Source organism: Gambusia affinis, linkage group LG01, assembly GCF_019740435.1.
Source record: "Gambusia affinis linkage group LG01, SWU_Gaff_1.0, whole genome shotgun sequence".
NCBI classification, from domain to species: domain Eukaryota; kingdom Metazoa; phylum Chordata; class Actinopteri; order Cyprinodontiformes; family Poeciliidae; genus Gambusia; species Gambusia affinis.
In genome coordinates this window covers 35463093-35488664 of record NC_057868.1, presented here as the reverse complement: position 1 = coordinate 35488664, position 25572 = coordinate 35463093, and the positions used below count along the sequence as shown (strand labels likewise).

The following is a 25572-nucleotide window of genomic DNA, read 5'->3' as shown; positions in this document are numbered from 1 at the left end:
GCTTTTTCCACTAAAACTTTAGCATCCAGAGATATCAGCTACCAAAATTACAATATAATTATTGTTATTTTTTATTATGTTATTGACTACATGGAACTACAGTGAATTATACTCCAGCTATTCATGGAAAACTTAAAAAAATAATAATAATATCCTTCCTAGACCCCTAAACTTTATTTTAGATCATGTTTAACCATTTTTTTATATTCCAAATACATCTGTGTTCCAATTTTATAATAATTAATTTAAATCATGTGTTTTCATTCTACATTACTGCTGCTAAACCAAAACAAAATCAAAGACAACAACATTACCTCTAGCTAACAGCTAAAATACTAATGGGAAAAAAACATCTAAATACTAACTACTTGAACTTACTTGGTGTTAAGAATTTCTGAGAGAAAAAAAGACACTAATATGCAGCCAATCCCTTTTCCTTCGTGATTCACCCAAGGCTCCATTGGATCAGCCAAATGGTCCATGGTTATCAACCCGGCTGCATGCACAGGGCACCAGAAGAGAGGAAGGATGCTGTGTTTCTAACGACCAGGAAGACAACAGGATGTGTGCAAGTGTGTGTGTGAAAGTGGTTTTATATCCTGGTAGGAACAAACTTACAGAGGACTTGTTATAAATTTGGAAAACAAATTGCATTTATAAGAAAATTGAAGATGTGAAGGTTAATATTTGAGTACAATTTGATTATTTTGGTTCAAGGTTAGGATTAAGCATTCACTTTTGATGGTAAATGATTGAAATAAGGATAAGAAAGCAGTATCAGTGTGTTTTAAAAACAAATAGGGGGAAATTCATGTATATATTGAAAAATACACAAGACTTTATTAAAAAACTGTGATGTAACATTTCAGCATAGCATGCTGTGTTCACTACTGGAGGGCATGTTAATTCAGGGTTTTTCACATTGTTCCATTATTAATCATGTTATGTTAGCATTGCATTATCATCTCTGTGTTCAGAGATTTAAGGGAGATTTTCATAGTTGAACATTTTCAGTATTTTAGATGAGAAATCTATGATTACATACTCTCTAGTTTTATTAGGTCTTATAATTTTGTGTTATTTGACTCAATAATAGTTGTTTATATTTGGGTTTGTTAGCTAATCTTGTTCACCTTCTAAGTCCCCTTCCTTGGACAAAAAAAATCATCCCCAGAATTTACTTATTTATGCTGCAGGACGAAATAATGACTTAGGTTTGAGGAAGTTATCACGCAAAAATTTAACTTGTGAGTTTAGCCAAAAAGACTTGAGCTCTTTTCAAACACCTGTTGTACCTAAAAATCCATTCCGCTGCGACATTATAATTCAGTTACAGTAAATTTCATTTAAATTTCATCTAAAACTAAAACTAGAATAAAACTAAATTAGGTTCTAATAAATAAAAAAGATGTCACTGATGACAAATTTATACTGTGTGAATTGTTCAAATAAAACTAAAATGTAGTTGTTTGGCAACAAACATTGTATGAGAGTTGGATCTAAAACAAAATATGCCCTAATATGCCCTTGTGTTTACTCCTAGGTAGGGAGGAAGACCTGTGATGCTGTGGGCCTGTTTCTCTTCCAAAATCTGACCTTTTCAGAGGCCTAAGCATCATAACATCTTTAAAGTGCCATAACATTTGATATTAAGACCTTTTGGAATTTCTTTATTAGTTGCAAATTGGTCTTTAAGCAGGAAGAAATTGATAATAAAATGAAAAATGAGCCTGGTTCAGTTTTAATCTATATCCTTCAGATCCAAAACCAATAAAAATACCTGTAGAGAAAAGTGCACGAGGAAGAACAATCAGGAGAAATTCCAAAAAGACCTAAAGATTTTTATGTATGCTTCAACTTGGAACAGCAAAACATCTTCTAGGTTTTAATGTTACACCACAAAAACACAATGGTAGTCATTTATTTGCACCTGTCCACCTCATGTCTCTCAATATGTAAATTATCTGCTACACTGCAAAAACATAAACTATTAACAAGTAATGCTGGCCAAGTTTCTTGTACAAATATCTTAGTGCACTAGAAATAGACAAATATAATTTTAAGGAAGATATAGGAGCTTCTTTTAAGTCAATAAAACAATATTTATGAAAAAGTAGTAGTTCCACTGGCAGATTATTTCACTTTTTCCATGTTAAAAGTGGAACTAGTAGTTTTTCACCAATGTTTCTATTTCTTCCTGAAAACTTACTTCTAAGTTAGTTTTACCTTATTTAAAATTCATTAAGATATTTGCACTAAAATACTTGGTAAGATTTGTGTAAATATAGAATAAATTAAGAAAATATAAGAAATAACCTTTCAACTTAGTCAACAATTGTCATTAAAAGGCTGTTTTTACAGCCTTTAGGCCAAACTAAGCCTTTTATTGGTCTCATTCCTTAGGTAAAATAAATAAATATTGTTTAGACTTTTCCTGTGCCAGGTTGTTTAGTAAACACTTACCCGATGTAAAGTGATTCTCCAGGGTCACTGAACGCTTGTTCCCAGTGATCGGGCATCATGCCTCTAATTCTGGCACCTCTTCTGCTGCCGATGATCCCATTCTCTACGCCATGACCCTCGCCTCCGCTGCTGGATGCCCGGGGCCGACCGGGGGACCGGTGGCCAATAGGAATGCTTACTCCTGCAGAGCCACCTGTAATGATAATAATAAAAGTTTAAACACAAACACTTACATATCCAACAAAAATAAAAAAGTTTCTCTGCAAGCAAAATGTTTTTATGTTTGTTCTGACACCTCATGGAGAGTCAGCATCTCTGCCACTTTTGTCTGCCCACTGAGGAGTAAGACTGTGTGGCCATGCGTGTCACACAACAAGCAGAATGAAAAATCAGCATTTTTTTCCTCCTTAACTGTCCTTGTAGCTGTCCTTCAGCTTTCAGCTCCAACATAGATCGGCGAGATCTCGGACACTGGGGCCACCCAGAGTCCTGCTGCACATGACAAGTACCGCCGAGCAATCCACCCACAAAGTTAGACTTGAAAAGATGACTCAGCAGAGGTCAGAGTGTTGGATGACTCTCTTTTCAGACTCCTTCCTGCATTCACCCCCACTGGTCCCGACTGCCAGCCGAACCTACCTGACTGTTTGGAGCGCTATCTTTCTTTGTAATTATCTGGACGTCTGCCTGCCTGCATTTTTCTCCACCCACTCCAACTCCCTCTCTCCTTCTCCTTCTGCAGCAGTCTGACTTAATGCCTCAAAACTCCCCTCCCTCCCTGCCAAAACCACCTCCCTGTGATGCTGCTTCTTTCGTTAACTTCACCCTATGTGCTCTTCTCGACTCATAATTAGGCTTGTCACCATAACAAATTTTGTCGGAAGATACATTGTCCCAGAAGTTATTGTGATAAACGATAATATTGTTGTTTTGAGACCATTTTCAAGAAATATAACGGCAATTAGTGGTGCACAAATTGAAGTTTTCTGGCCAATTGCAGATCTTTAAGAAACATGACCTTCCGATTTTTTTGTCTGACATATTGCCAATTGAGCCAAGAAAATCACTGAGTTGGCAACAGTGGGGTGACTACTGCTACCTGCAAACATAATCTGGTGTTTGGGTCAGTCAAACCTCTCTCTGTCATGGTGCTTAGGTGTATTGACCGTTTGCAACTACATCACTTAATTATTGGAGGACCCATAATGAAAGTGAGGGATCGAGAGTAATGAACAGAGCAACAAAAATTGTTTTCCAAAGTTGTTTTTGTCAATTTATTCATGGCTTCAATTTGTTCCAGTCCAGCTAATTTGTCTGTGAACGTAACACACCCGGTTGGGGCTCACAGATGGCGGCTTTTACAAACATTTGAAACCGCTAGCTTAGAAACCGAACCATACCTCCTCCCTCCTGACGTGTTGATCAAATTACCGACTTTTCCTGAATTCACACCACTTGATTTTTGTCCCTACGTCATAAACGGCATTTCCCCTTGAACACCGGATCAGACTTAAAAACGTACAAAAGACGAGATGCTAACCAATTTTTCCCATGCATGCTAGGCTACATGACGGTGAGGCATTATCTCCATGGTTACCAACGACTACCTTCTCCATAATGTGAAATTTGACGTCTTTATAATCATACTTACTTATAAAGTATATGAACGTTTATCTTCTTACCTCGTATAAAGTGTTCGCTGCAAATCCGCGATTACATCGAGGGCTGACAGCCATTGTGATGGAAAGCTGCTACCCATTACGATTAACGGCTCCTATCCATCGCCGCCGTATCTTTCCTCATTAAAAGTTATAAAATAAAATGACAAGTTTGGTTTGCATCCTTGTCTGTTTGTGCAACCGACCGCGCAGCACCCTGTGACAATTTTTAAAGTGAAATCAACTAAATAAAAGCGATATTAGAAATATTACAGGAAGGTCTGTTTTTATAAGTTATCCTTCCTGAATTGACGCTTATTAACTACGTCACTTAATTATTCGAGGCGCCATGAACGGACATCGAAAGTGAGGGACAGGAGTCTTAAGCAGGGCGACTGAAGTTGTTTTCCCAAGATGTTTTTAATAGACATTACATATTAAATCAATATTATGAAGTTAATGACTTAAAACAAGCTTATTTCAAGTCTAATAAAATATTTGCACAAGAAACTAGACTAAAATACTTTGTAAAAGTTTGTGTATTTTGCAGTGTAGGAACAACAGTACTGCTTTATCTTGGTATTTATTGAGTCATTAGTAGCTGTCCATGAATTATTTTAACCATGCTTTTACTTTCATTGTATTTTAAAAGCAAGATTTTCACGTCCAGTGAAATTTTTCTGTATTGACTGTTCCTAAAGTTATAAAACTGGATCTGTGTCAACACTTATGATTAATCAGCTTCTGATTCTGTCACAAATGAAAAATAACTATAAGCTCTTTGGATGACAAAAACTCAATATATTTGAATTTATTTCTTGGCAAGGTGAATTTAATACATTTATTTCAGTAAGTCTAGCCATCTGATCATAATTTCACTGTTTATAATGCTTTGGCTCAGTTTTTATGCTAACCTATCTGCTTAGTCGTTGCTTGTTTTAGGGATCCTAAAACAAAACGACCTTCCTTTGGAGGTGATCCAACAATCAATGAGGCCACAGCTCCACCGAGACTTTTCAGCATACTAATTGTGCTAATGATTGATTAATTTGGGGATCAGAGACTCGTGCTATAGATAGGGGGACACTGGATACTGTGCAGAGCTTTGCAACAAACAATATCTTCTGTACTCATGTATGTTTGAGCTCTGAACAATAAAATGTGACTTATCGAGTTGTGCAAAGTGAAGAATTGATCAGCCTCTGTATTCTTTACAGTAGTACTTATGGCATAATTTAGCTTTGCAACTCTTGCCTAAGTCGTCCTCGCTGTTTCTGCCTTCGTCTGCAGACTTTTCCAGGTTGCTGAGGGATTTGCTGCGTGTGCGGAAGTTTCTGAGCAGGTTACGGTGTTCCTGGTAGGTGATGGGGGGACTCTCTGGACCTATGTGAACAGGACGAGGTGTGCCGTAGTAATTCCCTGTAATAAACAAGGGCAGGACAAGGAAACCTCGCTTTAAAACAAGCACATGAATCTGTTATAAAAATACATATTTCGGGGCTGATATACATTCTTTTGGAACAAAACTTCACAAATCAACTATTGTTGCAAATGAAAGCTGGTTAAGAAGCAAGAAACTGGCATACGTTTAAATCCACAACACTTTGAATTCATAAGCAATTATACACACTTACAGAATACAGCGTGTACGTATGTTACAAGGCTTTATTTTAACAATGTTACAGATGAGAAGTTTGTGAAAATTTGTTTATTTATTCTTTGAATTGATTTTGTTTTCTCCAGACATTTTTATTGGTGCTGCTCTTGGCAGTTGGTGGTTACCACAGCAACCAGTAACCGACAGCTCCTCCCCCTTTCTTTCTGTTGCTCTGTGCTTTCTTTACAAGTATTATATTTTAACAGATGCTTTAGACAAATTTAATCATGTACAGTGTTTCCTGAGCAATTTTGCCACATTTTGTATATGTTTTTAATCGTTACTAATGTTATACATTTTAGCTATGTTTAATTTTACAACTGTTAACTGCTACTAACTGCTGCTAATGCTAACTACCTTTTAAATGGTTGTTACCTCCTACTAACTCCTCATTGGGAACAATTGCTCTTTAGGGATTTTTTTTATTATACTTTATTTAATGCATAGCTGCAAAAGCTGTTGGACTGACGTTAACCACCAACTTAATTTCTTCTTTTGTTGGGCATGTTTTAATTTTTGGTACAGAGTTAAGACATGTGATAGTCTTTACATGTGTGAATTTATTTTCTGTAACAAAAATATATATTCATTGCTATTTATTTTAAAAATGAGATTAGTTACGTGGATTAATAATGTAAATTTATGTTAAATACCACTATACGATCACAATTAGCTGCCACTTTTTCTGCTGCTGTCTGTAACTGTGAAGCAGAAGCTGCTGGACTGATTTTTTGATTTTCTCTTTTGTTTGAATAAATGCAGAAAACTTGAGTGCGTCTGTCGTGAAATCAACCTGCTGGAGCTGAGACGAACATAGACGTGTTACACGTACATTATGTATCACCTGGGATGGTACGCTGTTTTTGTTATAGCCATCTGCTCCCGCCTCTAAAAACAAAATGGCATTATCCGTACCACCCCCACCTCCCTCCCATTTGGCTCATAGGGATACAAATGGGTTGAGGGGAAATATTAGATTAGCGAGCTAAACAGCAAGGTCACCAGCCGTCACCATTTACTGCAGCTTCTGGAGGCTACAGCGCGGCTGATACTGCTGACACTGATAGCAATGTGCATGTCAATGTCAGATGTGAGACAGGTGAGGATGACATTTATTGGTCCCATTAAACTCATAAATTATGGATGGTAATGTATGGAGGTTTTTTAATCAGAGGCATCGCTCTGACCCTCGCAGGAGAACCGAAATATGAGCTGAGCAGCAGCTGATGTCAGAAATATATGCCGACCAATGGATTTTGATTAGCTGGCAATTGCTGACTCAGTGAATCTCATTTGTTATTGTGCTTATTTGGTAATTTCATACAGATAATCAATCAGCAACATTTGATATATAGAGAAATAGGGTTATTTGGGTTAATAAAATTTTTTAAATATGATTATTTTATTTAATAGATGCTAAGTATCACATTTATCTTATTCAGTGCAAAAACACAAAATATGACCAAGTATTTCTGATCTAGTTTCTAGTTCAAACATCTTCATGAAATTTAAATAAAGCAAAACTAACTTACAAGTAACTATTCAGCAAGACATAGGACCTTGTTTTAAGCCAATAATGATGAAAAAGTGCTTGTTCTATTGGCAGATAAATTAACTTATAACATGGGAAAAATGTCTTGTTATAAGTTAAATCTACCAATAGAACAAGCAGTTTTTAATCAATATTAAGGAATTATTTACTTAAAATAAGCCTCTTGCTAAAACGTAACTTCTAAGTTAGTTTTGTCTTATTTCAGGTTTTCTATGATTTACACTAGAAAGTAGACAAAAATACTAGGATACCTGGTAATACTTTTGCAGTGTAGGCCTACAAAACTCGGTAAGATTTTGAATTTGCAGTGTAATACAACAGGAAATCAAGCAAATTTGATAAAGAAGAAATCTAATCTGCAAAATATATATCTTCCACTTGTGTTAAATCATATTTTGGCTAACTGTTGCTCCATTTTTTTAAATGTGGTTTCAGCAAAATAACATTTTCCTTGGATCTGAATCCCTGTAATCTTTAAATGTTGTTGCAATGAAGAAAATTTCAGATTTTTTTTTACCCTAACCTTTGAATTTTCCACTCTCGAGCAGCGCTCCGGACTCCTCCAAGGAGAAAAACTCCTCAATGGAGACAAAGTTGTAGTCCACCCCTGAGATTTCCCCGTCTCTGGGCTGCCTGGTCGTACCTGTGATAAAGGAGACAATGTCAAACATCAGAGCGATGAGGCTACATATACAATCAGCTGTGGCACGGATGATGTATCAGTTAATCAAACCCCTCTCCTCCAATCAAAGGTCATCAATCTAAGCTCAGCGTTCAGACAAACTGCAGATCAGCAAAATATAAATAATCAAGTTTTGAGAAATGATGCAAAAATGTACAAATTACACCCAGTTAAGCCAAAATGGCATTATTTAAAGTCAGTTTTGTAATTTATTTTCAACAGAGCAGCCACTGTTAAACCAAACTTTGCCCTTTTGTGTAATAATAGCGAGCATTTACCAAGGCCTCCTTATAATGAACAGATCAATACGAAGTGGATCAAATATTAATGAGACGCTGGGAAAGTCTTAAAGTGTTTCTATCACCGTTGCAAAGGTGGAGCACTTAGATGATCAACGATCTGTCATCATAATTAATTCACATTGACCTTGGCCTGGAAGAAAGTGGCGAGGGTGAGGCATCCTGCACAACATAGGATCTTTTTTTCACTGCTTCACTTCAACACTGCAGATCTCCACACAGCTGTATGCAAGCACAGGCATGCAGTGTGAAATATATCATATTTTTATGTTTCCCATTAAGCTACTGGAGTAGTTTTAATTTGCAAATTGGAAATGGAGAGCAACCATCGTAACCTTGAAACACATCCTGCCTTTCCTTCAGTCTGAATCGCTCCAAAGTAAAGACAAATCTCTGTCCTTCCCCTGGAGGACCACATGTGACGTCTGTCTGTGTGTGTGTGTCCAGCAGGATGAAGTCACACCCGGCTACCCTATAAAACCTGTGATTAATGCACTGCTGTCCTGGGAGCAGCTCTCGCAGCCACAATGACACATGCAGGACTGCACTGAGCATGCAACCCACACACAAACACGCACAAGCTTAAGACGGGAAGCAGTTTTCACACACTGCAGCTAGCTCTCACAGGTAGGAGACTCCAAACTCTGGACAGCTCCTCCATCACTCTGTCCTGTTCCCTCTGCAGCACAAAGTGTGTTTACTTTGCAATCAGCTCTGGCTGTTTGCCCTCTGGGCTTTTGCCAGCGGTTTGCCCAGCACTCGCAGTCCGTTTCTCGCCAAAACCTCCACAAGCCCAAGTTAAATTTGTCCAGCGCTTTGATATTAACATGCTTCCTGCTGCAAACATTCCCACACATTTTCACATTACAGGATTTTTTTTAAATTATTGGGGTGATTGATGTTTAGGTCAAAAGCACAAACAGAACCTCATCAATATTCTTTGATACAGAAGCACACGTGGACTCAAAGTGAATGTAGGGGTGCACCGATTTATCGGTTCCAATTTCCTTAACTTTGGAAGATCGGTGAAGCCAATCTTATCCGATCTTATCTAGCTTGGCAAAGGTCTAAGAATCAACCACTGTCCTCTTTTGCTGTGCGGTGAGAAATGTTTGACTTACAGGCCAGCCCACCAAGTTATTTCTGCAATTAACAATAGTGACCCACTGTTGTCAACTCAACTTTATTGCTATATTGAGCAACATTTCAGACAAAGAAAATTGGCGTTGGTCAAAATCGGAATCAGCAAGTTAAGCTTTTTAAAAGATCAGTGATCAGTGATCACCCAGAAAACTGTAATTGGTTCACTCCTAATTGAAAAGTAACGCTAGCACTTGCTAGCAAAATATTTTTACTTAAACTGATTGTCGAGTGGGAACTTGGTAATTATAAGCTCAGATAACTTATATATTTAATTGGAAAAATTAACTGCAAAGCACTGATGAGTCACTATTTTCATTTACTATTTTTGTGAAATACAAATGAAATTTCCTTACCTCCCTGTAGAACAAACTTAGAAAGTGCCATCTACTTAGTAACCCAGAACACCTGGAACCAGCATTTAGTTTTATACTAAATTTATAATCCTGAACAAGAATCAAACATGGAGAACAACCAACATTCATTCTTTTTAGTTTATTCCGGGGGTTTTTTTAGGTTTTATTGTCTTGTTTGTATTTGTTTCTAATTCATGTAAAGCTTGTTGCTGAAGGCTAGCACTTGGTTATCTGGGCTTATAGTTGCCAAGTTCCTGCTCTGCAATCAGTTTAGATAAAAATATCGATTCATTCATGCTTTGCAGTTCACTTTTCCAATTATATATATCAATCCATAAAAGCCTTTGAATTGAATCGATCACCAGATCACACTGGAACTGGAAGACATTTTGAATATCCAAAATAAATAAACAAAACAACAGAGACAACAAATGAAATGAATTATGAAGTCTCTGTAAACAAAACGGTACTTCAAAAAAAGGTCTAGTTGAGACCAAAACACTTGATTAAAGACGTTTGTCATCCAGTTTTTGGTAGAAAAACAATAAATCAGGCATCTCATTTCAATTTATCAAGCAATTAATTAATTTATTGTGTATTGCGACAGATCCAGTTTTAGTTGTTCTTTATTTCCCATGTAATCAGACATTACACTATAAAAACAAGACCAAAAATAATATTTTGTTTTGCAGCGCAAAGTGCATTCCTGTTCATGTTTTTCTCCTGCACCTCTTATTTCTAAAAATACATTTACCCCTCTAATTATGTGCAGCTCAAATTTAACCCAAAAAATAACTAAAACTGCAAGCCTTTGTGTCTAATTAAAGATCTGATAACAAACTTGTGTGTAATTATTCTCCTTCCCTCAGGACACACAGTATCTCTCCAGCTGATATGGTGCGAGGCAGGGAATCATTATCCATGCACCGTCATTGGAGTTATATATAAGTATATATATGACATGTCAGTGGGGGGACAGAATGGATTATTGACATCTTCGTCTTCCTCGTCTGTCCCCGTAGGCGCCATACACTCTGATCCCTTGCAACACGGGTGAGGAAGGGACTGAAGAGGAAATTACAAAGAACTGTCTACAACTGTCTGCAAGGATCAACCGCACACAAAAAGCGAAAACAACCAACCCTGTGCTGACTAAAAGGTCACAGACGGGCCGGCGGACACGCTGCATGGAGAACATTAGGATAAGTTGAATGATGATGTTCCTTATCTCTGAGTCAGACGATTAGAAACGTCTTTCATGGAGGAGATGAAGGCGCAGCCAGCCTTCAGACCGCGACTTTGGCTCTGAATCATCCAAGGGCACATCTGCAAAATTCAAACTGCGATTATGAAAGAATGGGTGGATGGGAAAGTAAAACAAAGGGGTAACGAAGCCGAAACCTGTAAAAAGAAACTCCAGGAATGAAAAGAGAAAACAGGTTTACAATTTACTCTGAATTTCATCGAAGTCGAGGCACAACCCGATATTCTCACTGTGTAATAATACCCCATTTTTTTGGTTGTTAATTTTCAAAATAGATTTCATTTTTTTCATTTAATCAGAAAAACGTCAATGATTCAAACTGCTGCTGAAATATTTTACATTTGACAGGAATGATGTTATCCAAACGTTTCATTCAAAAAAAAAAAAAATATATATATATATATATATATATATATATATATATATATATATATATATATATATATATATATATATATATATATATATATATAAGATTAGGAATATAAATATATTCCTAATCTTAAGATCTTCTGGAATTTTAAATGAGTTTTTATTGTTAATCCTTTTATTGTCATTTGTAGCACTTTGAAATTTACACTTAAAGTTTCATTGTGCAAAATAAAGGATCTTTTTTACATTGTAGTCCTCAGAGAGCCACAAAATTTTTGGAAATCAGTCAGTTTTATTTAAACATCCAATTCTTTCCATCTCAACGAACTTATAATTTAAAGAAGTAGATGGAATATTTTTTAAATCCTACTTCATGCTTTTCTGAAGAATTTTAGCCGATTTTTATACATTTATGTGCTGCTTGAATGTATCAAAAAATTTAATAATAAGAGCTCTGACTACTGCGACATATTTGCAGACACATTGGTCTGAGTTTGGTTGAAGTGAAATTTGTTTGAATAAATCTGTGAATGGACCGGAGACCATTCCAAAAGTCAGAAGTGGACCATAAAGCAGGGGATTCTGGGTAATTACAATCAAAACAAACCCGAGAATACAGCACTACTGGGAGAAATGACTCGTAGTGTTTCACCAAAGACAAAAGAGAAATCCTACAACAATCTGATGCTACTCCACTTTTGTCTACATTTTGTGAAGAAGAAAGTGTTTTCTTCATGTTGGTTTCTTCAGCAGTTCTTGGTGCAGCGCCACCACAGGCGAGGAGGGGAACAGGTTTCTCAAAAGGTTTGGTTCAGTTCGATACAATGCGGTGTGAAAGCGAACTGTAGCACCTGAAAATGCAACAGATGTTGCAACTTTGTTCCCCAATCGAACCATTTAGAGTCATTTAGAAATATGAGTTTTTCTCCCTCAAAACCCTGCTAGGGGAAGAACAGCAGGTGCAAATGGAGTAAAAAATACCTGCTTCCAAAACATTCATGCTGATCTTGTCTGAGAGTCTGGAACAAAGTTGTAAGGTCAGATTTTAGGTTTATAAAATAGTAAATTAGCCTTTCTATTGGCTCAGTAGCTCAGTCTGCAGCTGGATGCTTCACAGACGTGTAGAAAGACTTCATACTGGGATTACTGGTACTAATATTGGAAACCAGTCCCTTCCTCCCAGTACCACACAGTCTGCCTTATCATTAGCACACAAGTCCATTAGAGCGACGTCACTTTGGCTCTGACCGACGTTAGCTTTTAATTTAATTCCTCTCTGTAGATTATTGATACTCCAGCATGCATTTGCTTAATTCTGTCGTTCATTTCCATTTTTACGAGCTGCCTTCCCAAATGAGTCTTTGTAATGTTATTTCTTGCATCAGTGCCAAATTCAATATCGAACAATATCATCTCATCAAGAGATGCCTGAATTACTCTAAAGCAGAACAGCAGCATGAAGCAAGATTTACAAAAAGAGAAAAAAACTATGAAATAAACAAAATATATGATCTGATGGCCTAAACACTTTGCTAAGCAATTTTCAAAAAGTTTTCCAACACCAGACTTTACAGATAAAAACAACACAAACTAACTATAAATCTAGTTTTTACTTACTATTATATAACATTTATGACTGTTAATAATGTCTTACTATAGTATTCTACATAGAAAGGACAAAATAAACTAAAATATAACAAACTTTATGTTTTGTAATGTCTCACATGCACCCTGCTGGTCTGAGAACAAAACACAAATTTAACAAAAAAAATCCTCCAATTATAACAACTTTGCTTGATGTATAAAATATAAGACGACTTTTATTTCAAATATACAGACAAATAAGTTATTAAGCCATAAATATTTATTACATTGAAACAATCCGAACAAATCGTGTATCTATCATTACAACATTTAATTTCCCTTTCGGATCAATAAAGTATTTCTGAATTTATAACAGCATAAAGAAAGTTACAAAAAAATATGTAAAAAAAAAAAATTATTCTCGTTAATTTTCTCAAATTTAGCAAATAGAAATAATTTAAATAATATATCAGATGTAAAACAAGAAAAGTTTAGTCTGATTTAACTTCAAGCAGTAAAAACAATATATGCCTTTTTTAGATTTATGAGAATATCCAGTTTTAACTGTAAATAACATTTTCCAAATTTAGGCTGTTAATCAAACATAATATTGCACTTTATTACAAAACTGTTCAGTTTGAATATGAATAACTTTCAAGGACTTTTTACAGGAATTATATTGAATTGAAAGTATTTTTAAGGCTGTTCCTTAGCATGACGTCGATTTTAAAAATTCAAATTGTACCAAATAAATAACTGTAAGTGCAAGTCAAGACAGAAAGCAGGAAAACGTACTTCTGTTCCTGAAGGGGGCCACAATGAGCCACTGATGAAAACTCCTCAGCTTTTCGCTCCTGTTAAACACAGCTGCCTCATTCAGGGGGGAAAAGAAAAACAATACGAGCGGGAAAGAAAAAGAAAAAGAAACTTGTATGGTCTGAAATAAGAAGTGATGCTGCCTGAGCTGCGTGGGGATCAGGCTGCGCCGGTGAGAGCATGAGAACAACAGCATCTTACTGTGTCATCTTCAGGAGATCAGCGGATTACACACCCAGGGGGCCGAGCCTGCCTCGTTGTCACTCTTACTAAATTAAAACACCCAGAGATGGCAGGAAGTTCGTAAAGTTTCTCAACAATAAAGCAAGATGGATTAAACAACTCCTTTTTTTCTTTTTTAATCAATAATTAAAATCAGGGCACTGTTTCCTTAAACCCTTCTCTGGCTCGCCTTCATCTGATTTGCTCAATTTAATTATTAAAAAAAAAGAAAAAAAAAGCAGAGAGCAGCAGAGTTAATTTGGATTGCGCCGTCCCTGAGCAGCCACTTGTAGATGCAAAGCGTGGTAATAAGATGAGAAACTGTTAAAATTGCAATTAAACTTCAATTTGAGAGATAAAGCGAGGCTCTCTCACGCCGTCCTGTGCGTTCTGGACCGCTCTTTGTTCTGTCAGAGGGTGAGTTGTGTGGCGCGGCGGCAGACTGTGCCATTTGACCTACTTCCTGGACTAAAGGAGAGATTAACAGCAACTCCACAGTCCTACAAGGTTAAGAATTCACACACACAAACAGAGAGAGAACAGTGATGGGTGGTGTCCTCTGCATCACTGCTTGTAAAAAGCTAAATTAAGAAAACGCAAAACAAGGCAGAAAATTACTTTAGGAAAAAAGCAAATTGCGATTCCAGACTCAGAACAGTCAGCTGTTATATCCTGCAGCCGTTCGCAGTGACGTCACCATGGAGGGGATTAAGATAGCAACAGATGTACAACTACTAGCTGCCTTTGGCTGCCACTCTGCATGCTTTTATTCATTATAATCAAAATGAAATTGCTTGTGCAGGATCTAAATAAATAAATAAAAAAACTAGAAGAACCTGTTTCAGACACCTACCCTCAGATTTAGCACCACCTGGTCAAACTGCCTGGAGCAGTGAAGCGATGGAGTCTATGCACAACACAAAATAAACCATGTTGTGGCAATACTGACTGCCCAAACTGGTTGCCTTTTACTTAAATGTTCATTAAGTTTAATTGCAACTGACCATTTCATGTGCAAAGCTGAATTATTCAGTAAATCAAATCAGCTAGCGGGAGCATGCTTCGACATGAGGAAGTGAGGAAAACAGTTCTGCATGCTTAAGTACTAATTAACACCAGGATATTCACGTGACAGCAACAGGAGATACGTTGTCACAGAATTAATGAGGCCGGTAATGAAAACGAAGAGACACGCTTGGCTAAATTATGAACATAAGCCAGGTTGAAGTCGATTTAATATTAGCCTTAAACTGACATGAGCTGACAGATGACATCACATGAGAGGTGTAAATGCAAGCAGAGGAGACATAAAGGACACAAACCAGCAGCGGGCGATGAAAGATCGGAGATTTCCGAAAAAATTAGAGAGAGAGAGAGACTCACAAGGTACGGCTCGGAGGTAGAGGTTCTCTCTGATGACCTGCTGAAGCTGGCTGTCCACTGACCCAGGTGTGAAGCACTTACTCAGATATAACCTGAGATCTTTGCACAATGTGGAGCCTGAGGGAAGGGCAAACAAAACACAAACGGCATAAAGAGGAGGAACCAGAATTAGAAGCTACAAATTAGCATCGTTTCTTAAGTTGTTTCTTATACATTATTTGACTAAGTGCATAATTTTTAGGTATTTTATATTGGTTATTGTGATGTAATTGTGAGTTGTTTATTGCCATAAGCAATCTTAAGCTGTAATGTGAATTTCCATGCATGGTGGGAAGCATCTATTTATCTATCTATCTATCTACTAATCTATGAACAATAAATCGATGGAATAGGAAAGAGTAGGATATACTTCATTGACAGCTACTCCATCTGAACTGTTAAATCCTGGTAAATTCAAATATAACCATACGTAATAAAAAATTTATAAAAATATACACAATGGTGTGATATTGTAAGTGATTTAAATACGACTAAATATGAAATAAATACATAGATAAAAACCATAAGAATTGCAAAGATATGTAATCAATATCAATAGATAATAAATCTGACAGAATAGTCAATATATGGAATATTCACTGAATTTCGGTTGGTGGAATTAACTCTCTCACTCTTTGGTTACCTAGCAACTCACTCACTCTGGTTGCCTAGCAGCAACTTGTTGAGTAACTGGCACAACTGCAGTTTAAGGTTCCGCCCCTTTCCCTCATAACTTTTAAAAATAAGCAACAACGGAGTGGAGTGAAAACTACGGATAAAACAGGAAACGATCTCGCCACCAGTTTGGCAGCATTTGAGATATTTAAAACAAAAAACCTAATCAATACTTATCAATATCAACCGATATAAAACACTTATATTACGATAGGTGTTTCAGCCATATCGTCCAGTCCTATTTATCTATTTATCTATTAGGAGTGAGGTACAAAAAAATACTAAATAAATAAACAAAAATGTATATGTTGTCTTTCACAATCATTTTTCTGTTATCCTGATTTTGATACACCGATTTAGTAAAAAAATACAACACAAACACCAAATAAACGTAACAATTTTCAAACTAACATGCTTATTGAGCACATTATAATTCTTAAGAAATTTGCTCTTATTTTATTAGCTTATTTAATTGAGTCAAACTTCTTATTTTTTTGTTGTTGCTGTGTTTGGAGTCTTTGTAATGTTTTATCGAAACGAGTCTTTCTTGTAAGTCATATCTTAGATCTCAATGAGACAACCTGTATAAAAAAGGCCAAATAAAAATAAAGTTATACTTTGAGGGTGGTAACTCATCTATGCCAAGCTTGATTGTGTCCAAATCCTTTCTGCTACTAGGATGGATTTAAAAACAATGTTCTATGACCTAAACCCTGACACTGACACCTCACTATGCATTTAACCTGACTGTGAACTGAGTCTCCTTCATGTCTAAAAATAGAGAAAACAGAGGTTAATGGAGACATAGGAAGGAGTTGGAGTGGATCAGCAGGACTCCGTTTTCTTTCTGTGATCTCTTAATAACATCTCCAGAGCTTTACGGCGTTTTATGACAGCCCGCTTCCTGCTATTGATGGGCTGAACACATCTTCACTTGTCACCCTCACAGACGACAACTCTGTCGGTGCGACCCCTGCAGGCATCCGCCTGTCTGTCTGCACCCCTGACACCTCTGACACCCCACCCTCCTGTCTGTTACACTAACTCTACCTAGTAACAGACTGATTTTAAAAATACCAAAGGATTCAACTTCATGTCTGGCGGTTAGCTGCATGTAAGTATGAATGGTCACATATGGCGGCTGCCTGTAAAGGAGGATTTAATCCCGTCTGTTGCCTTTAGGGAGAAATTAAGGGCTTTTGTTCAACGTGTTATAAAACAGCTGATGTTTTCTAGTCTGTTCAGGCCTGAAAATTTGCTCTTTGACTCAGTGAGCCAACTGCGCTTGGATTACAGAGCCAAACCTCCTGAAACTTTCCTGTATCATCACAGTATATCCATAAAATTCTATATATTTCATTGGGATTTTAGGAGGTAGAACAAAACAAAGTGGCATACAAATAAGTTTTCAAATATGTTTGGGACTATAAATCTAAAAAGTCTGATGTACATTTACATTACAGGTGACCTATTATACGTCCTTGAACAGGTTGGGATATGTGTGCGTTATACGAAACACGTTCATTACAGTTTTTGCACAAAATCATTCTTAAATGATGAGATTTTAGTCTGGTCAGCTCTGCCTGTTTTGAGCTCCTATCAGGATGAGCTTTCTTAGGGCCTCTTGTCACTTTAAATCCAAATAATTTGATGGCCATACTCCACAACTCAACGTTTACACTCGCATGTCAAAATGGCTGCCAACAGATGTGCACTTATGCAACCGTACGTCTTTGAAAACTCCAAACCTTCAACTTCTTCAAGAATTCAGCAAGTGGTTTCTAGCTAGTAAGTCAACAACAAAACATTTGTCTTTTCCAGGAGCCATTGTATACAGTGCAAACAGCAGTAAAACCAGCTCACCAAAAGTGCTGGAACTCTCTTTGGGTTGCTAGGTAACAGGCTGGGCTTTGCTGATGTTGCTAGGTAACGGACTGGGCTTCACTGATTTGTGGCTTGTATTCCGGAGGTTTTTGAAACAGCTTGGTTACCAGACACCAAAAAACATGTAACTTATTGTTTTTTTTGCCAAAAACTGGCTATTGCTTTATTTTTATACGTTTGTTTTTAGAAGCAGTAGAGAACCAAATGGAAGTAAAATAACATACAAAATGTGAAACTTGCATAATGGGTCTCCCCATTTTCCAGCGTAAGAAAATTCTGTCAGTCATAATTTAAAGTTTTTACAAGTCACTACAAAAAAACAAATATTACCAAAAAACAAAAGTATTTTTGGTGTAGCTTCTGATCCAAATATCTTCGTAAATTTGAAATAAGACAAAACTAAATTAAAAGTAACGTTTCAGCCACACATAGGAGCTTGTTATAAGTCAATGACTCCTTAATATTGATGAAAAAGTTCTAGTTCCACTGGCAGATTATTTCACTGATGGGAAAAATTACTTGTTACAAGTGACTTTTTAGCAACATTAAGGAATTACTGACTTAAAACAAGCTCCTATAATTTGCAGAGAAGTTACTTGTAAGTTAATTTTGTTTTATTAAAAATCTATTAAGGTACTTGAACTAGAAACTAGACAAAAATATTTGGTATTTGGTAAATTTGGTAAAATTTTGTATTTTTGCAGTGTTCAATCCATAAAAAACCTCCTCTAGTTGCACAAAGCTGATACACTGCGAAAACACAATATCTTACTAAGTGTTTTTGATCTAGTTTCTAGTGCACATGAAATAAAACAGAACTGCCTTGCAAGTAACTTTTCAGCAACATATAGGAGCTTGTTTTGAGTAATTAAGTCCTTAATATAGATGGAAAATATCAATCCATCAATTAAATTATTATTTTATTGATGGGTTTTATTGAAATCTTCCATTGAAGATAATTTCACTTATAACAAAACATTTTCCCATATTATAAGTTAAATAATCCGCCAGTGGAACTAGTCATTTTTCTATCACTATTTAGGGATTATTTACTTAAAACAAGCTGCTATATTTTGCTAATAAGTTGCTTCTAAGTTTGTTTTCTCTTATTTCAAGAATAATAGAAATACGTGCTATGATTTTGTGTTTTTGCAGTGTAAACAAACCGCCCCAAACAACGACAGCTTTAGATGTAGCTCAAAGTCTGTTCTGTCTAAAGCCTCTTTTTAAATTTCCCAGTTTGTGAGTATCAAGGCATCATTGCTATTTGTGCTTCCTGTGTCTGGGGAGCCCATCTTGGTGTCCTGTATTTGAAAGCTGGGGCAGAGGGAGTTGTAGTAGTAGTAATAGTCCTAGAGAGAGTGGGAGGAGGAGGTGTGCCACACCGACCCAGAGCAGCAACACATCCATCACTGTCCAGGTTGCATGCAGTCAAGCTGCCTGGGGATGGCCAGGAAGGCTTCACAGCTGATAATGGATCTCCACCAGCAGCAGAGGCACCAGGAGCAAAGGTGCCCATTTATACCCTTGTGTCCAAATCAGCTATCAATCAAACAAGCCAAGGCCACAGGGAGCCACGGTTAGGTGACATATTACCCTGTTCAGAGTCAACAAAGATATCCATGTCTCAAACCCCCGAATCACAACATCAAGGCCTCTTGTGGTTGACAGAAAACCATATTGCAAAGCCCTTTGTCATGTGTCATCACTGATTGTGGAGACAACCCAAATATTGACCAGCTTACTTGACATGCACGCTCAAACGCAGAGTCATCGACAAGTCGGCAGTAAAATGCTACAAGCAGCAGATTTGGCTCTTGAGAGCGTAAAAAGGAAAATAGAGCTGAAAGTAAATAGACGACAGCCTCTGTGATTCAGACTATTTTGGTGTGAAATGACACATTCACAGTAGGTTTGTAAAATAGGCAGCACCAAATTAAGCAATCTACAAGTGCATGAAAGTTTATTTCTGCCAATATGAGTAAAGAATACTAGTTTTCACAGTAAATAAATTTATGTATCACGGATGTTTAGAAGCTGCAAATTCAGTGACTTCCTTCTTAGACCAACTGTTTCTGACTGCACTGGATTATAATTGGGGTTAAACTGCGAAGAATGTCACTGGTTCGGGATTTGACTATATGACTGGACAGAGTTACTACAAATTAAACTCATTTCAAATTAATTTAGGCTGAATTTGAAAGTTTTGTTAAACCTCATACTCAGTATGCTGTAGCTCATCAGAACTGTTGTTAGTTTATAAGTCACTGAACAGTTTAGGACCACAATACATTAAAGATCTGCTGTTGTCATAGCAACCTTCCAGACCTCTCAGGTTTTCTGGTTCTGGGGATGCAGAGCAGAACCAGAACCAGAACCAGAACCAAACATGGAGAAGCAGCAGTCAGCTTCTTATGCGCCACAAATCTGGAACAAACTTTCAGAAAACTGCAAAACAGCCGAAACATTGAGTTCCTTTAAATCTACACTAAACCCGTTTAGAGTTGTTTTTGAAACATAATCAATGAAATATTGACCAATGTATTGGACGTGTATTGATTATTTTAATGATGATTTGATAATGTTTGTCACTGGTTTCTCACTTGTCAACTGTTAGGTGTTTTTAATAACGTTTTATTTTTGTGTTTTTATGATGTAAAACACTTTCAACTGCTGAAATATGCCATACAAATAAACTTGATTGATTGGTTTGGTTTTAAATAAATAAAAATGCCCTTATTGCCAATCTAATGACAAAAAAAATGTTTTAAAAGTAATTTCAGTGTCATTTTGTTATGGAAATTCAATGCAATTGTTCTATGAAATAAGCTGAGATGCATTTGTTTTATATCTATTATCTATATTTAAAAATAATAGTTGGTTCCTTATCATTTTTAAGTTCTTAAGAGCCATTGTGGAAAGTCCAAAGAGCCACAGGTTGTAGATCCCTGCGCTAAATAAACCAAAAATATTGCTGTTTACCTTGTAACGTCACAAAGGGCAAACCATTGAAAAACATCACCTGAACTTCATTTGTACTCAAAACTAGAATCATACCTGGTGAAACAGTTTTGATACGGATAGGCTGGGGGCAGGAGTTGATGACTCCTCGCACATCTCCTAAAGTCATCCCCAGTACCGGAGTTCCCCCGATCTCTAGGATGATGTCTCCCACCGTGAGGCTGCCGCCGGGAGCCGACGTAACGAAGGGAAACTCTCCATAATCTGCTCCGCCACCAACCGCGACCCCCAGATCTCCAGACGCGCCAAGCAAGGGGATGAAGGTATCCTGCACATTGGACCGCCAGTGCAGCTTCTTCACCACTGTCTTAGACATGGCAAATGAGCTGGAGAGGAAAATAGAGAAACGAGAGAGGGAAATTAAGCGTTAGCAGAAAGTATCAGGCTGTCAATTACATAGCAAGCAAGGGAATAACCTGTGATTTTCAGTAATTTAACCTTTGCTACTTGTCGGTGTCTTCCGTCTGGAGAGCTGCGCCATTTCACATCAGAAGGTGCAAAAGTCATGAATAATCCCGACGTTTTATGCCTGGGATATTTTAGGTAGGAGGGTGCTGGACTTGAAATTCAGGTATAATGTCACATGGAAACTACGTCTTTGTTTTATGCAAACACAAAATGGCCTCCAGAACATGTTCTGCAGCCGCCAGAGTCAGAGACTTTCCCTCATGTTCACACCGTTGGCTGTAGGCTGGCATTATGTTTACATGTCAACATGCAGGGCAGGAACTGGCGCACATTCCTGCGTGTTTACGGTCACATGGGAAAAATCTGTTAACATTTCGAGAATCTACTCGTACACATTTTCATATAGCTTAATTCAGCTAATTGCTAACGTTTGTCTGTGACGCCAGTTTGACCCCGTGAAATTTAATTTGCTATAAACAACCACTTATAATTCTAATAATTGCAGAGCCAAATAATTCGGCTGTTAATGTTAATTTAATAATAGGAAGTTTACTTCCACCGCTGCTATTGCTAAGACTACAGGCAGCCGACAATTCTAAAAACAGCGCAGAAAATTGACGTCATCGTTCACAACTTCTTCTGTTCTTTGATTGGCTCAGTAGAAAATGTACAGGTGGGAATCAAAATCAAGGGGATAAACACCAGATTGTGAAACGAGATTTTAATCTGCTAACTAACGTTTTTTGCCAACCGCCAATAATAATTACGGAGCCCCCTAGGGGACATGGAGGATTTTTCTTCTTTTGCGTTCCCTTGCAATACTTTACCTTTTCTCGCAATGATGTACTGATCAGTTCATGCGGCATAATTGAATACTGTAAGCCTTTCTTAAGGTGACATCATACTTTCTCCTATTGTATTAGGTTTTTGTAAGATTTTTCTATCTTTGTTAATCTCATTGTGAAATATTTGAAGTTTTATATCTTTTTCTTTAGGATAGAAATGTGTAACACTTTATTTGACGGGGTGTGCATAAGACTTACATGACACTGTCATACATGACATAACACCTGTTATGAACATGAAGGAGTCTTTATCAATCAATCAATCAAACTTTATTTGTATAGCACAATTCAGCAGCAAGGCATTTCAAAGTGCTTTACATGGAATCAAACACAAAAACACAATGCAACATAGAATCAACATGAATGTTTGTCTGTTATGAATGTTTACAACTGTTGTTATGAAGTGTCATTTGGTATAATGACACTTTTAATGCAAAGTTGCTCTAAAAGTTTAATTGAAAGTCCATTAAAAGTGCCTGTTTGCATTAAAGTGTCATTATTTACAAAATGACACTTCATGACAACAGTCATAGACATTCACAAAGAGTTCTTCATATTCATGATAAGTGCTATGTCATGTTTGTGACAGTGTCACTCCGTCAAATAAAGCATTACCAAATCTGGCAAATTCGCTTAATAAGTCGCTTTTATGTTTTTAGTAGCAGTGACTGTTCTCAACATTTCAGATGAAGGAAGCTCACAATGCACTAAAAAATAGCTTTTTTTTGTAAGTGATTATCTTTGCTGGTCAAATTTTTAAGTGTTTTAACTCTTCACAGCTTCATCTGTTTTCATTTACATTTTCAAAAAATGCTGTGGGATCTCACTTTTGAGGTGAGAAGTTCGAAAGTAAAGAGGCTCAGAGGGGGAAATCTGCTGAAATGTGGTGTGGCTCCTGAAGAGCAGCTGCGAGCTTGAGAGGCTGTAGACGTGGCTGACACGGTGAAGATCTGTTTGAGTCGGCTGTGATGTGACAGCTCTGATGCAAAACAACAGACGATGTTCCTCTGACGTGATCAGAGGAGCCCTGTCACCTTAACACAGACGAACAAACATGGTCGCAGATCAAAAAGGCAAACACGGCGCTTCGAAGAAAAGGTAGAAAAAGTTCGTAATTGAAGGATTGTAATTGCTGTGAAATGTGGGTTGGAGGAAACAGAAAAATTGACTCCACTTTAATACTCAGCTGCATTACAAACAGAAGAAGAAAGACACATTGTTTATTACTATAAATTACCATTAATTAGAGGCTATGTCGAAGAACAGCAGCATAAGAGTTAAAAATAAAAGTAATAATTTTTTTACTGTTTATTTAGATGACCCTGAGCTACAATTAACATAACAATAATTGTGAAAAATGTAAAAAAAAAAAAAAAAAGAAAGAAAAACAAGCGGAAAAGAAGTAAACTGAGCCTGCAGCTGAAAGCTGTGACCAGGCTGTGCATGGAACGCTGAACCTGGGCATTAATGCATAACAAAGGCTGTGCAAGTCAAAGTAGTGAGGGCAATGTCTGCAGCTCAGTTGTGAGTTAAAAGTAATAACATTTATGTGTAATTGTCCAGAAATAGGAAAAATAAACTGCTAAGTGTGAGTAGAATTTTGGAGACTTAACAAACTGACACTCATCCAAGGGATTTAAAAGTGCACTGTGGTGAAGGTACAACCACAGCAGTAAATTAAACGTCCTGACAAAAAAAAAAATTTGTTTAAAAAATAATAATAACATTCTGGCAAAGGGCTGGGTAATAAATCAACTTAATCTATGAACTGAATTTTCTGTTTTTTAAGATTTAATTATTGGAAAATCCAATTTTTTATTTATAAGCCAGAAATAATAACCCACCCAAGAATTACAATCTTGTGTGACAAACATGTTTTAGTTTCTATTTATTTCAACTTAAAATTCAGATCAACTCACCGAATGAATTATTTAAATAAAAGCCAGTTATTTTGTGGGCTTTTTTTTTTCTAAAAAATAAAATGAAATAAAAAATTATATTTTTAAAATCTACTGAAACAGATAAGAACTGACGAAGTGTGACTATTATTTAATTTTTAAGCCATATTGCCATCCCTATATTCTGGAAGTTTCTGGTTCAGGTTAGAATAGGTGTAGGGGCTACACAAAACTTTTTTTTTCTTTGCAGAAACTCATTCTCAGATAATGAGATTTTAGTCTGGTCCGTTCTGCCTATTTTGAGCTGTTTTTGGGCGTCTTGTCACTTAATATCCAAATAAACTGCAGCTGGCCACGCCCCCCAACTCAGCATTTGTGCTTGCACGTGAAAATGGCTGCAAACAGACAATTATTCAACCTGTGAAAAGCATTAGTACAGCATCCTGCACAATCAACAAGAATGTAGCAAGTGGTTTCTGGATGATAATTCAGTAATAACACTCATGGAGCAGTAAAACCAGCTGGCCAAGCATGCTGGAGCAGCTTGGGTTGCTAGGTAACGGGCGGAACTCTTCTGGAGTTGCTAGGCAGCGGGCAGAACCTACTGATTTGTGACGTCACCTTTGGAAGATTTTGGAAGCAGCTCATTTTCCAGGTGCCAAAGAACATGAACTTTTTTTCAACAAAATGTCTGGGGTTTTTTTTTAAGTGCTTGGCTTGTTTTTAGAATCAGTAGAGACCCAAATGGAAAAACATGCAAAATATGTAAAATATTGGTATTTAATTTTCCTGTCTCCTGTTGACAAAAGGTAGTCACACTCTGTCAGTTCTTATCTGTTTTAGTAGATTTTAAAATCACATATCTGCTTCTAAAAACATACCCTTCCCTTTTGTAGAATCTTTAAGATGCAATTTTCTGTATTGCAATGTGAAATATCCTTATTCTTTATCCTAACCGTTTATTTTAACCAGCTGTGCCACACAACCCAAACACAGGCTCTCTTTCAGTAGCCTGGTAGTGTGGACCTGATAAGTCGATGTGTGAGAAGGACAGAATGTATCTAATCCTTTCCCCTTGACTGGCCCTTCAACAGGCGGAGCTGACAGAGATCCTGCTCCATCCTCTCTCCCTCCTCTCTGCTACACACATTAGATCCCAGGTAATTTGACCAGCAAACAAGGAAGAGAAATCATTTAAAACGATTAAAAAAATAAAATAGACATATATGAATCTTACATGCTAAGAGAATAGGGAGGGAGGAGAGGAAAAAGGGAGGCACAAAGGTCAAAGAGAGATGGAGAGACCCGGCACAGCCTGAGGTTGGCATACGACTCATTTTATTGACCTTGCAAA

General features: G+C 36.9%; 1 protein-coding gene across 4 annotated transcripts in view; it reads right to left on the bottom strand.

Moving 5' to 3' along the window:
* LOC122832458 (membrane-associated guanylate kinase, WW and PDZ domain-containing protein 3) overlaps nucleotides 1-25572 on the bottom strand; it is a 67675-nt gene that overhangs the window by 21712 nt on the left and 20391 nt on the right. For all 4 annotated transcript variants that reach the window (XM_044119275.1, XM_044119285.1, XM_044119256.1 and 1 more), the window contains exons 2-6: nucleotides 21104-21393; nucleotides 15449-15565; nucleotides 7854-7973; nucleotides 5376-5540; nucleotides 2464-2656 (exon numbers count right to left, since the gene is read on the bottom strand). In XM_044119275.1, coding sequence (XP_043975210.1) covers nucleotides 2464-2656; nucleotides 5376-5540; nucleotides 7854-7973; nucleotides 15449-15565; nucleotides 21104-21383 — 875 coding nt within the window. In that variant the 5' untranslated portion in view covers nucleotides 21384-21393. The remainder of the gene's footprint in view (nucleotides 1-2463; nucleotides 2657-5375; nucleotides 5541-7853; nucleotides 7974-15448; nucleotides 15566-21103; nucleotides 21394-25572) is intronic.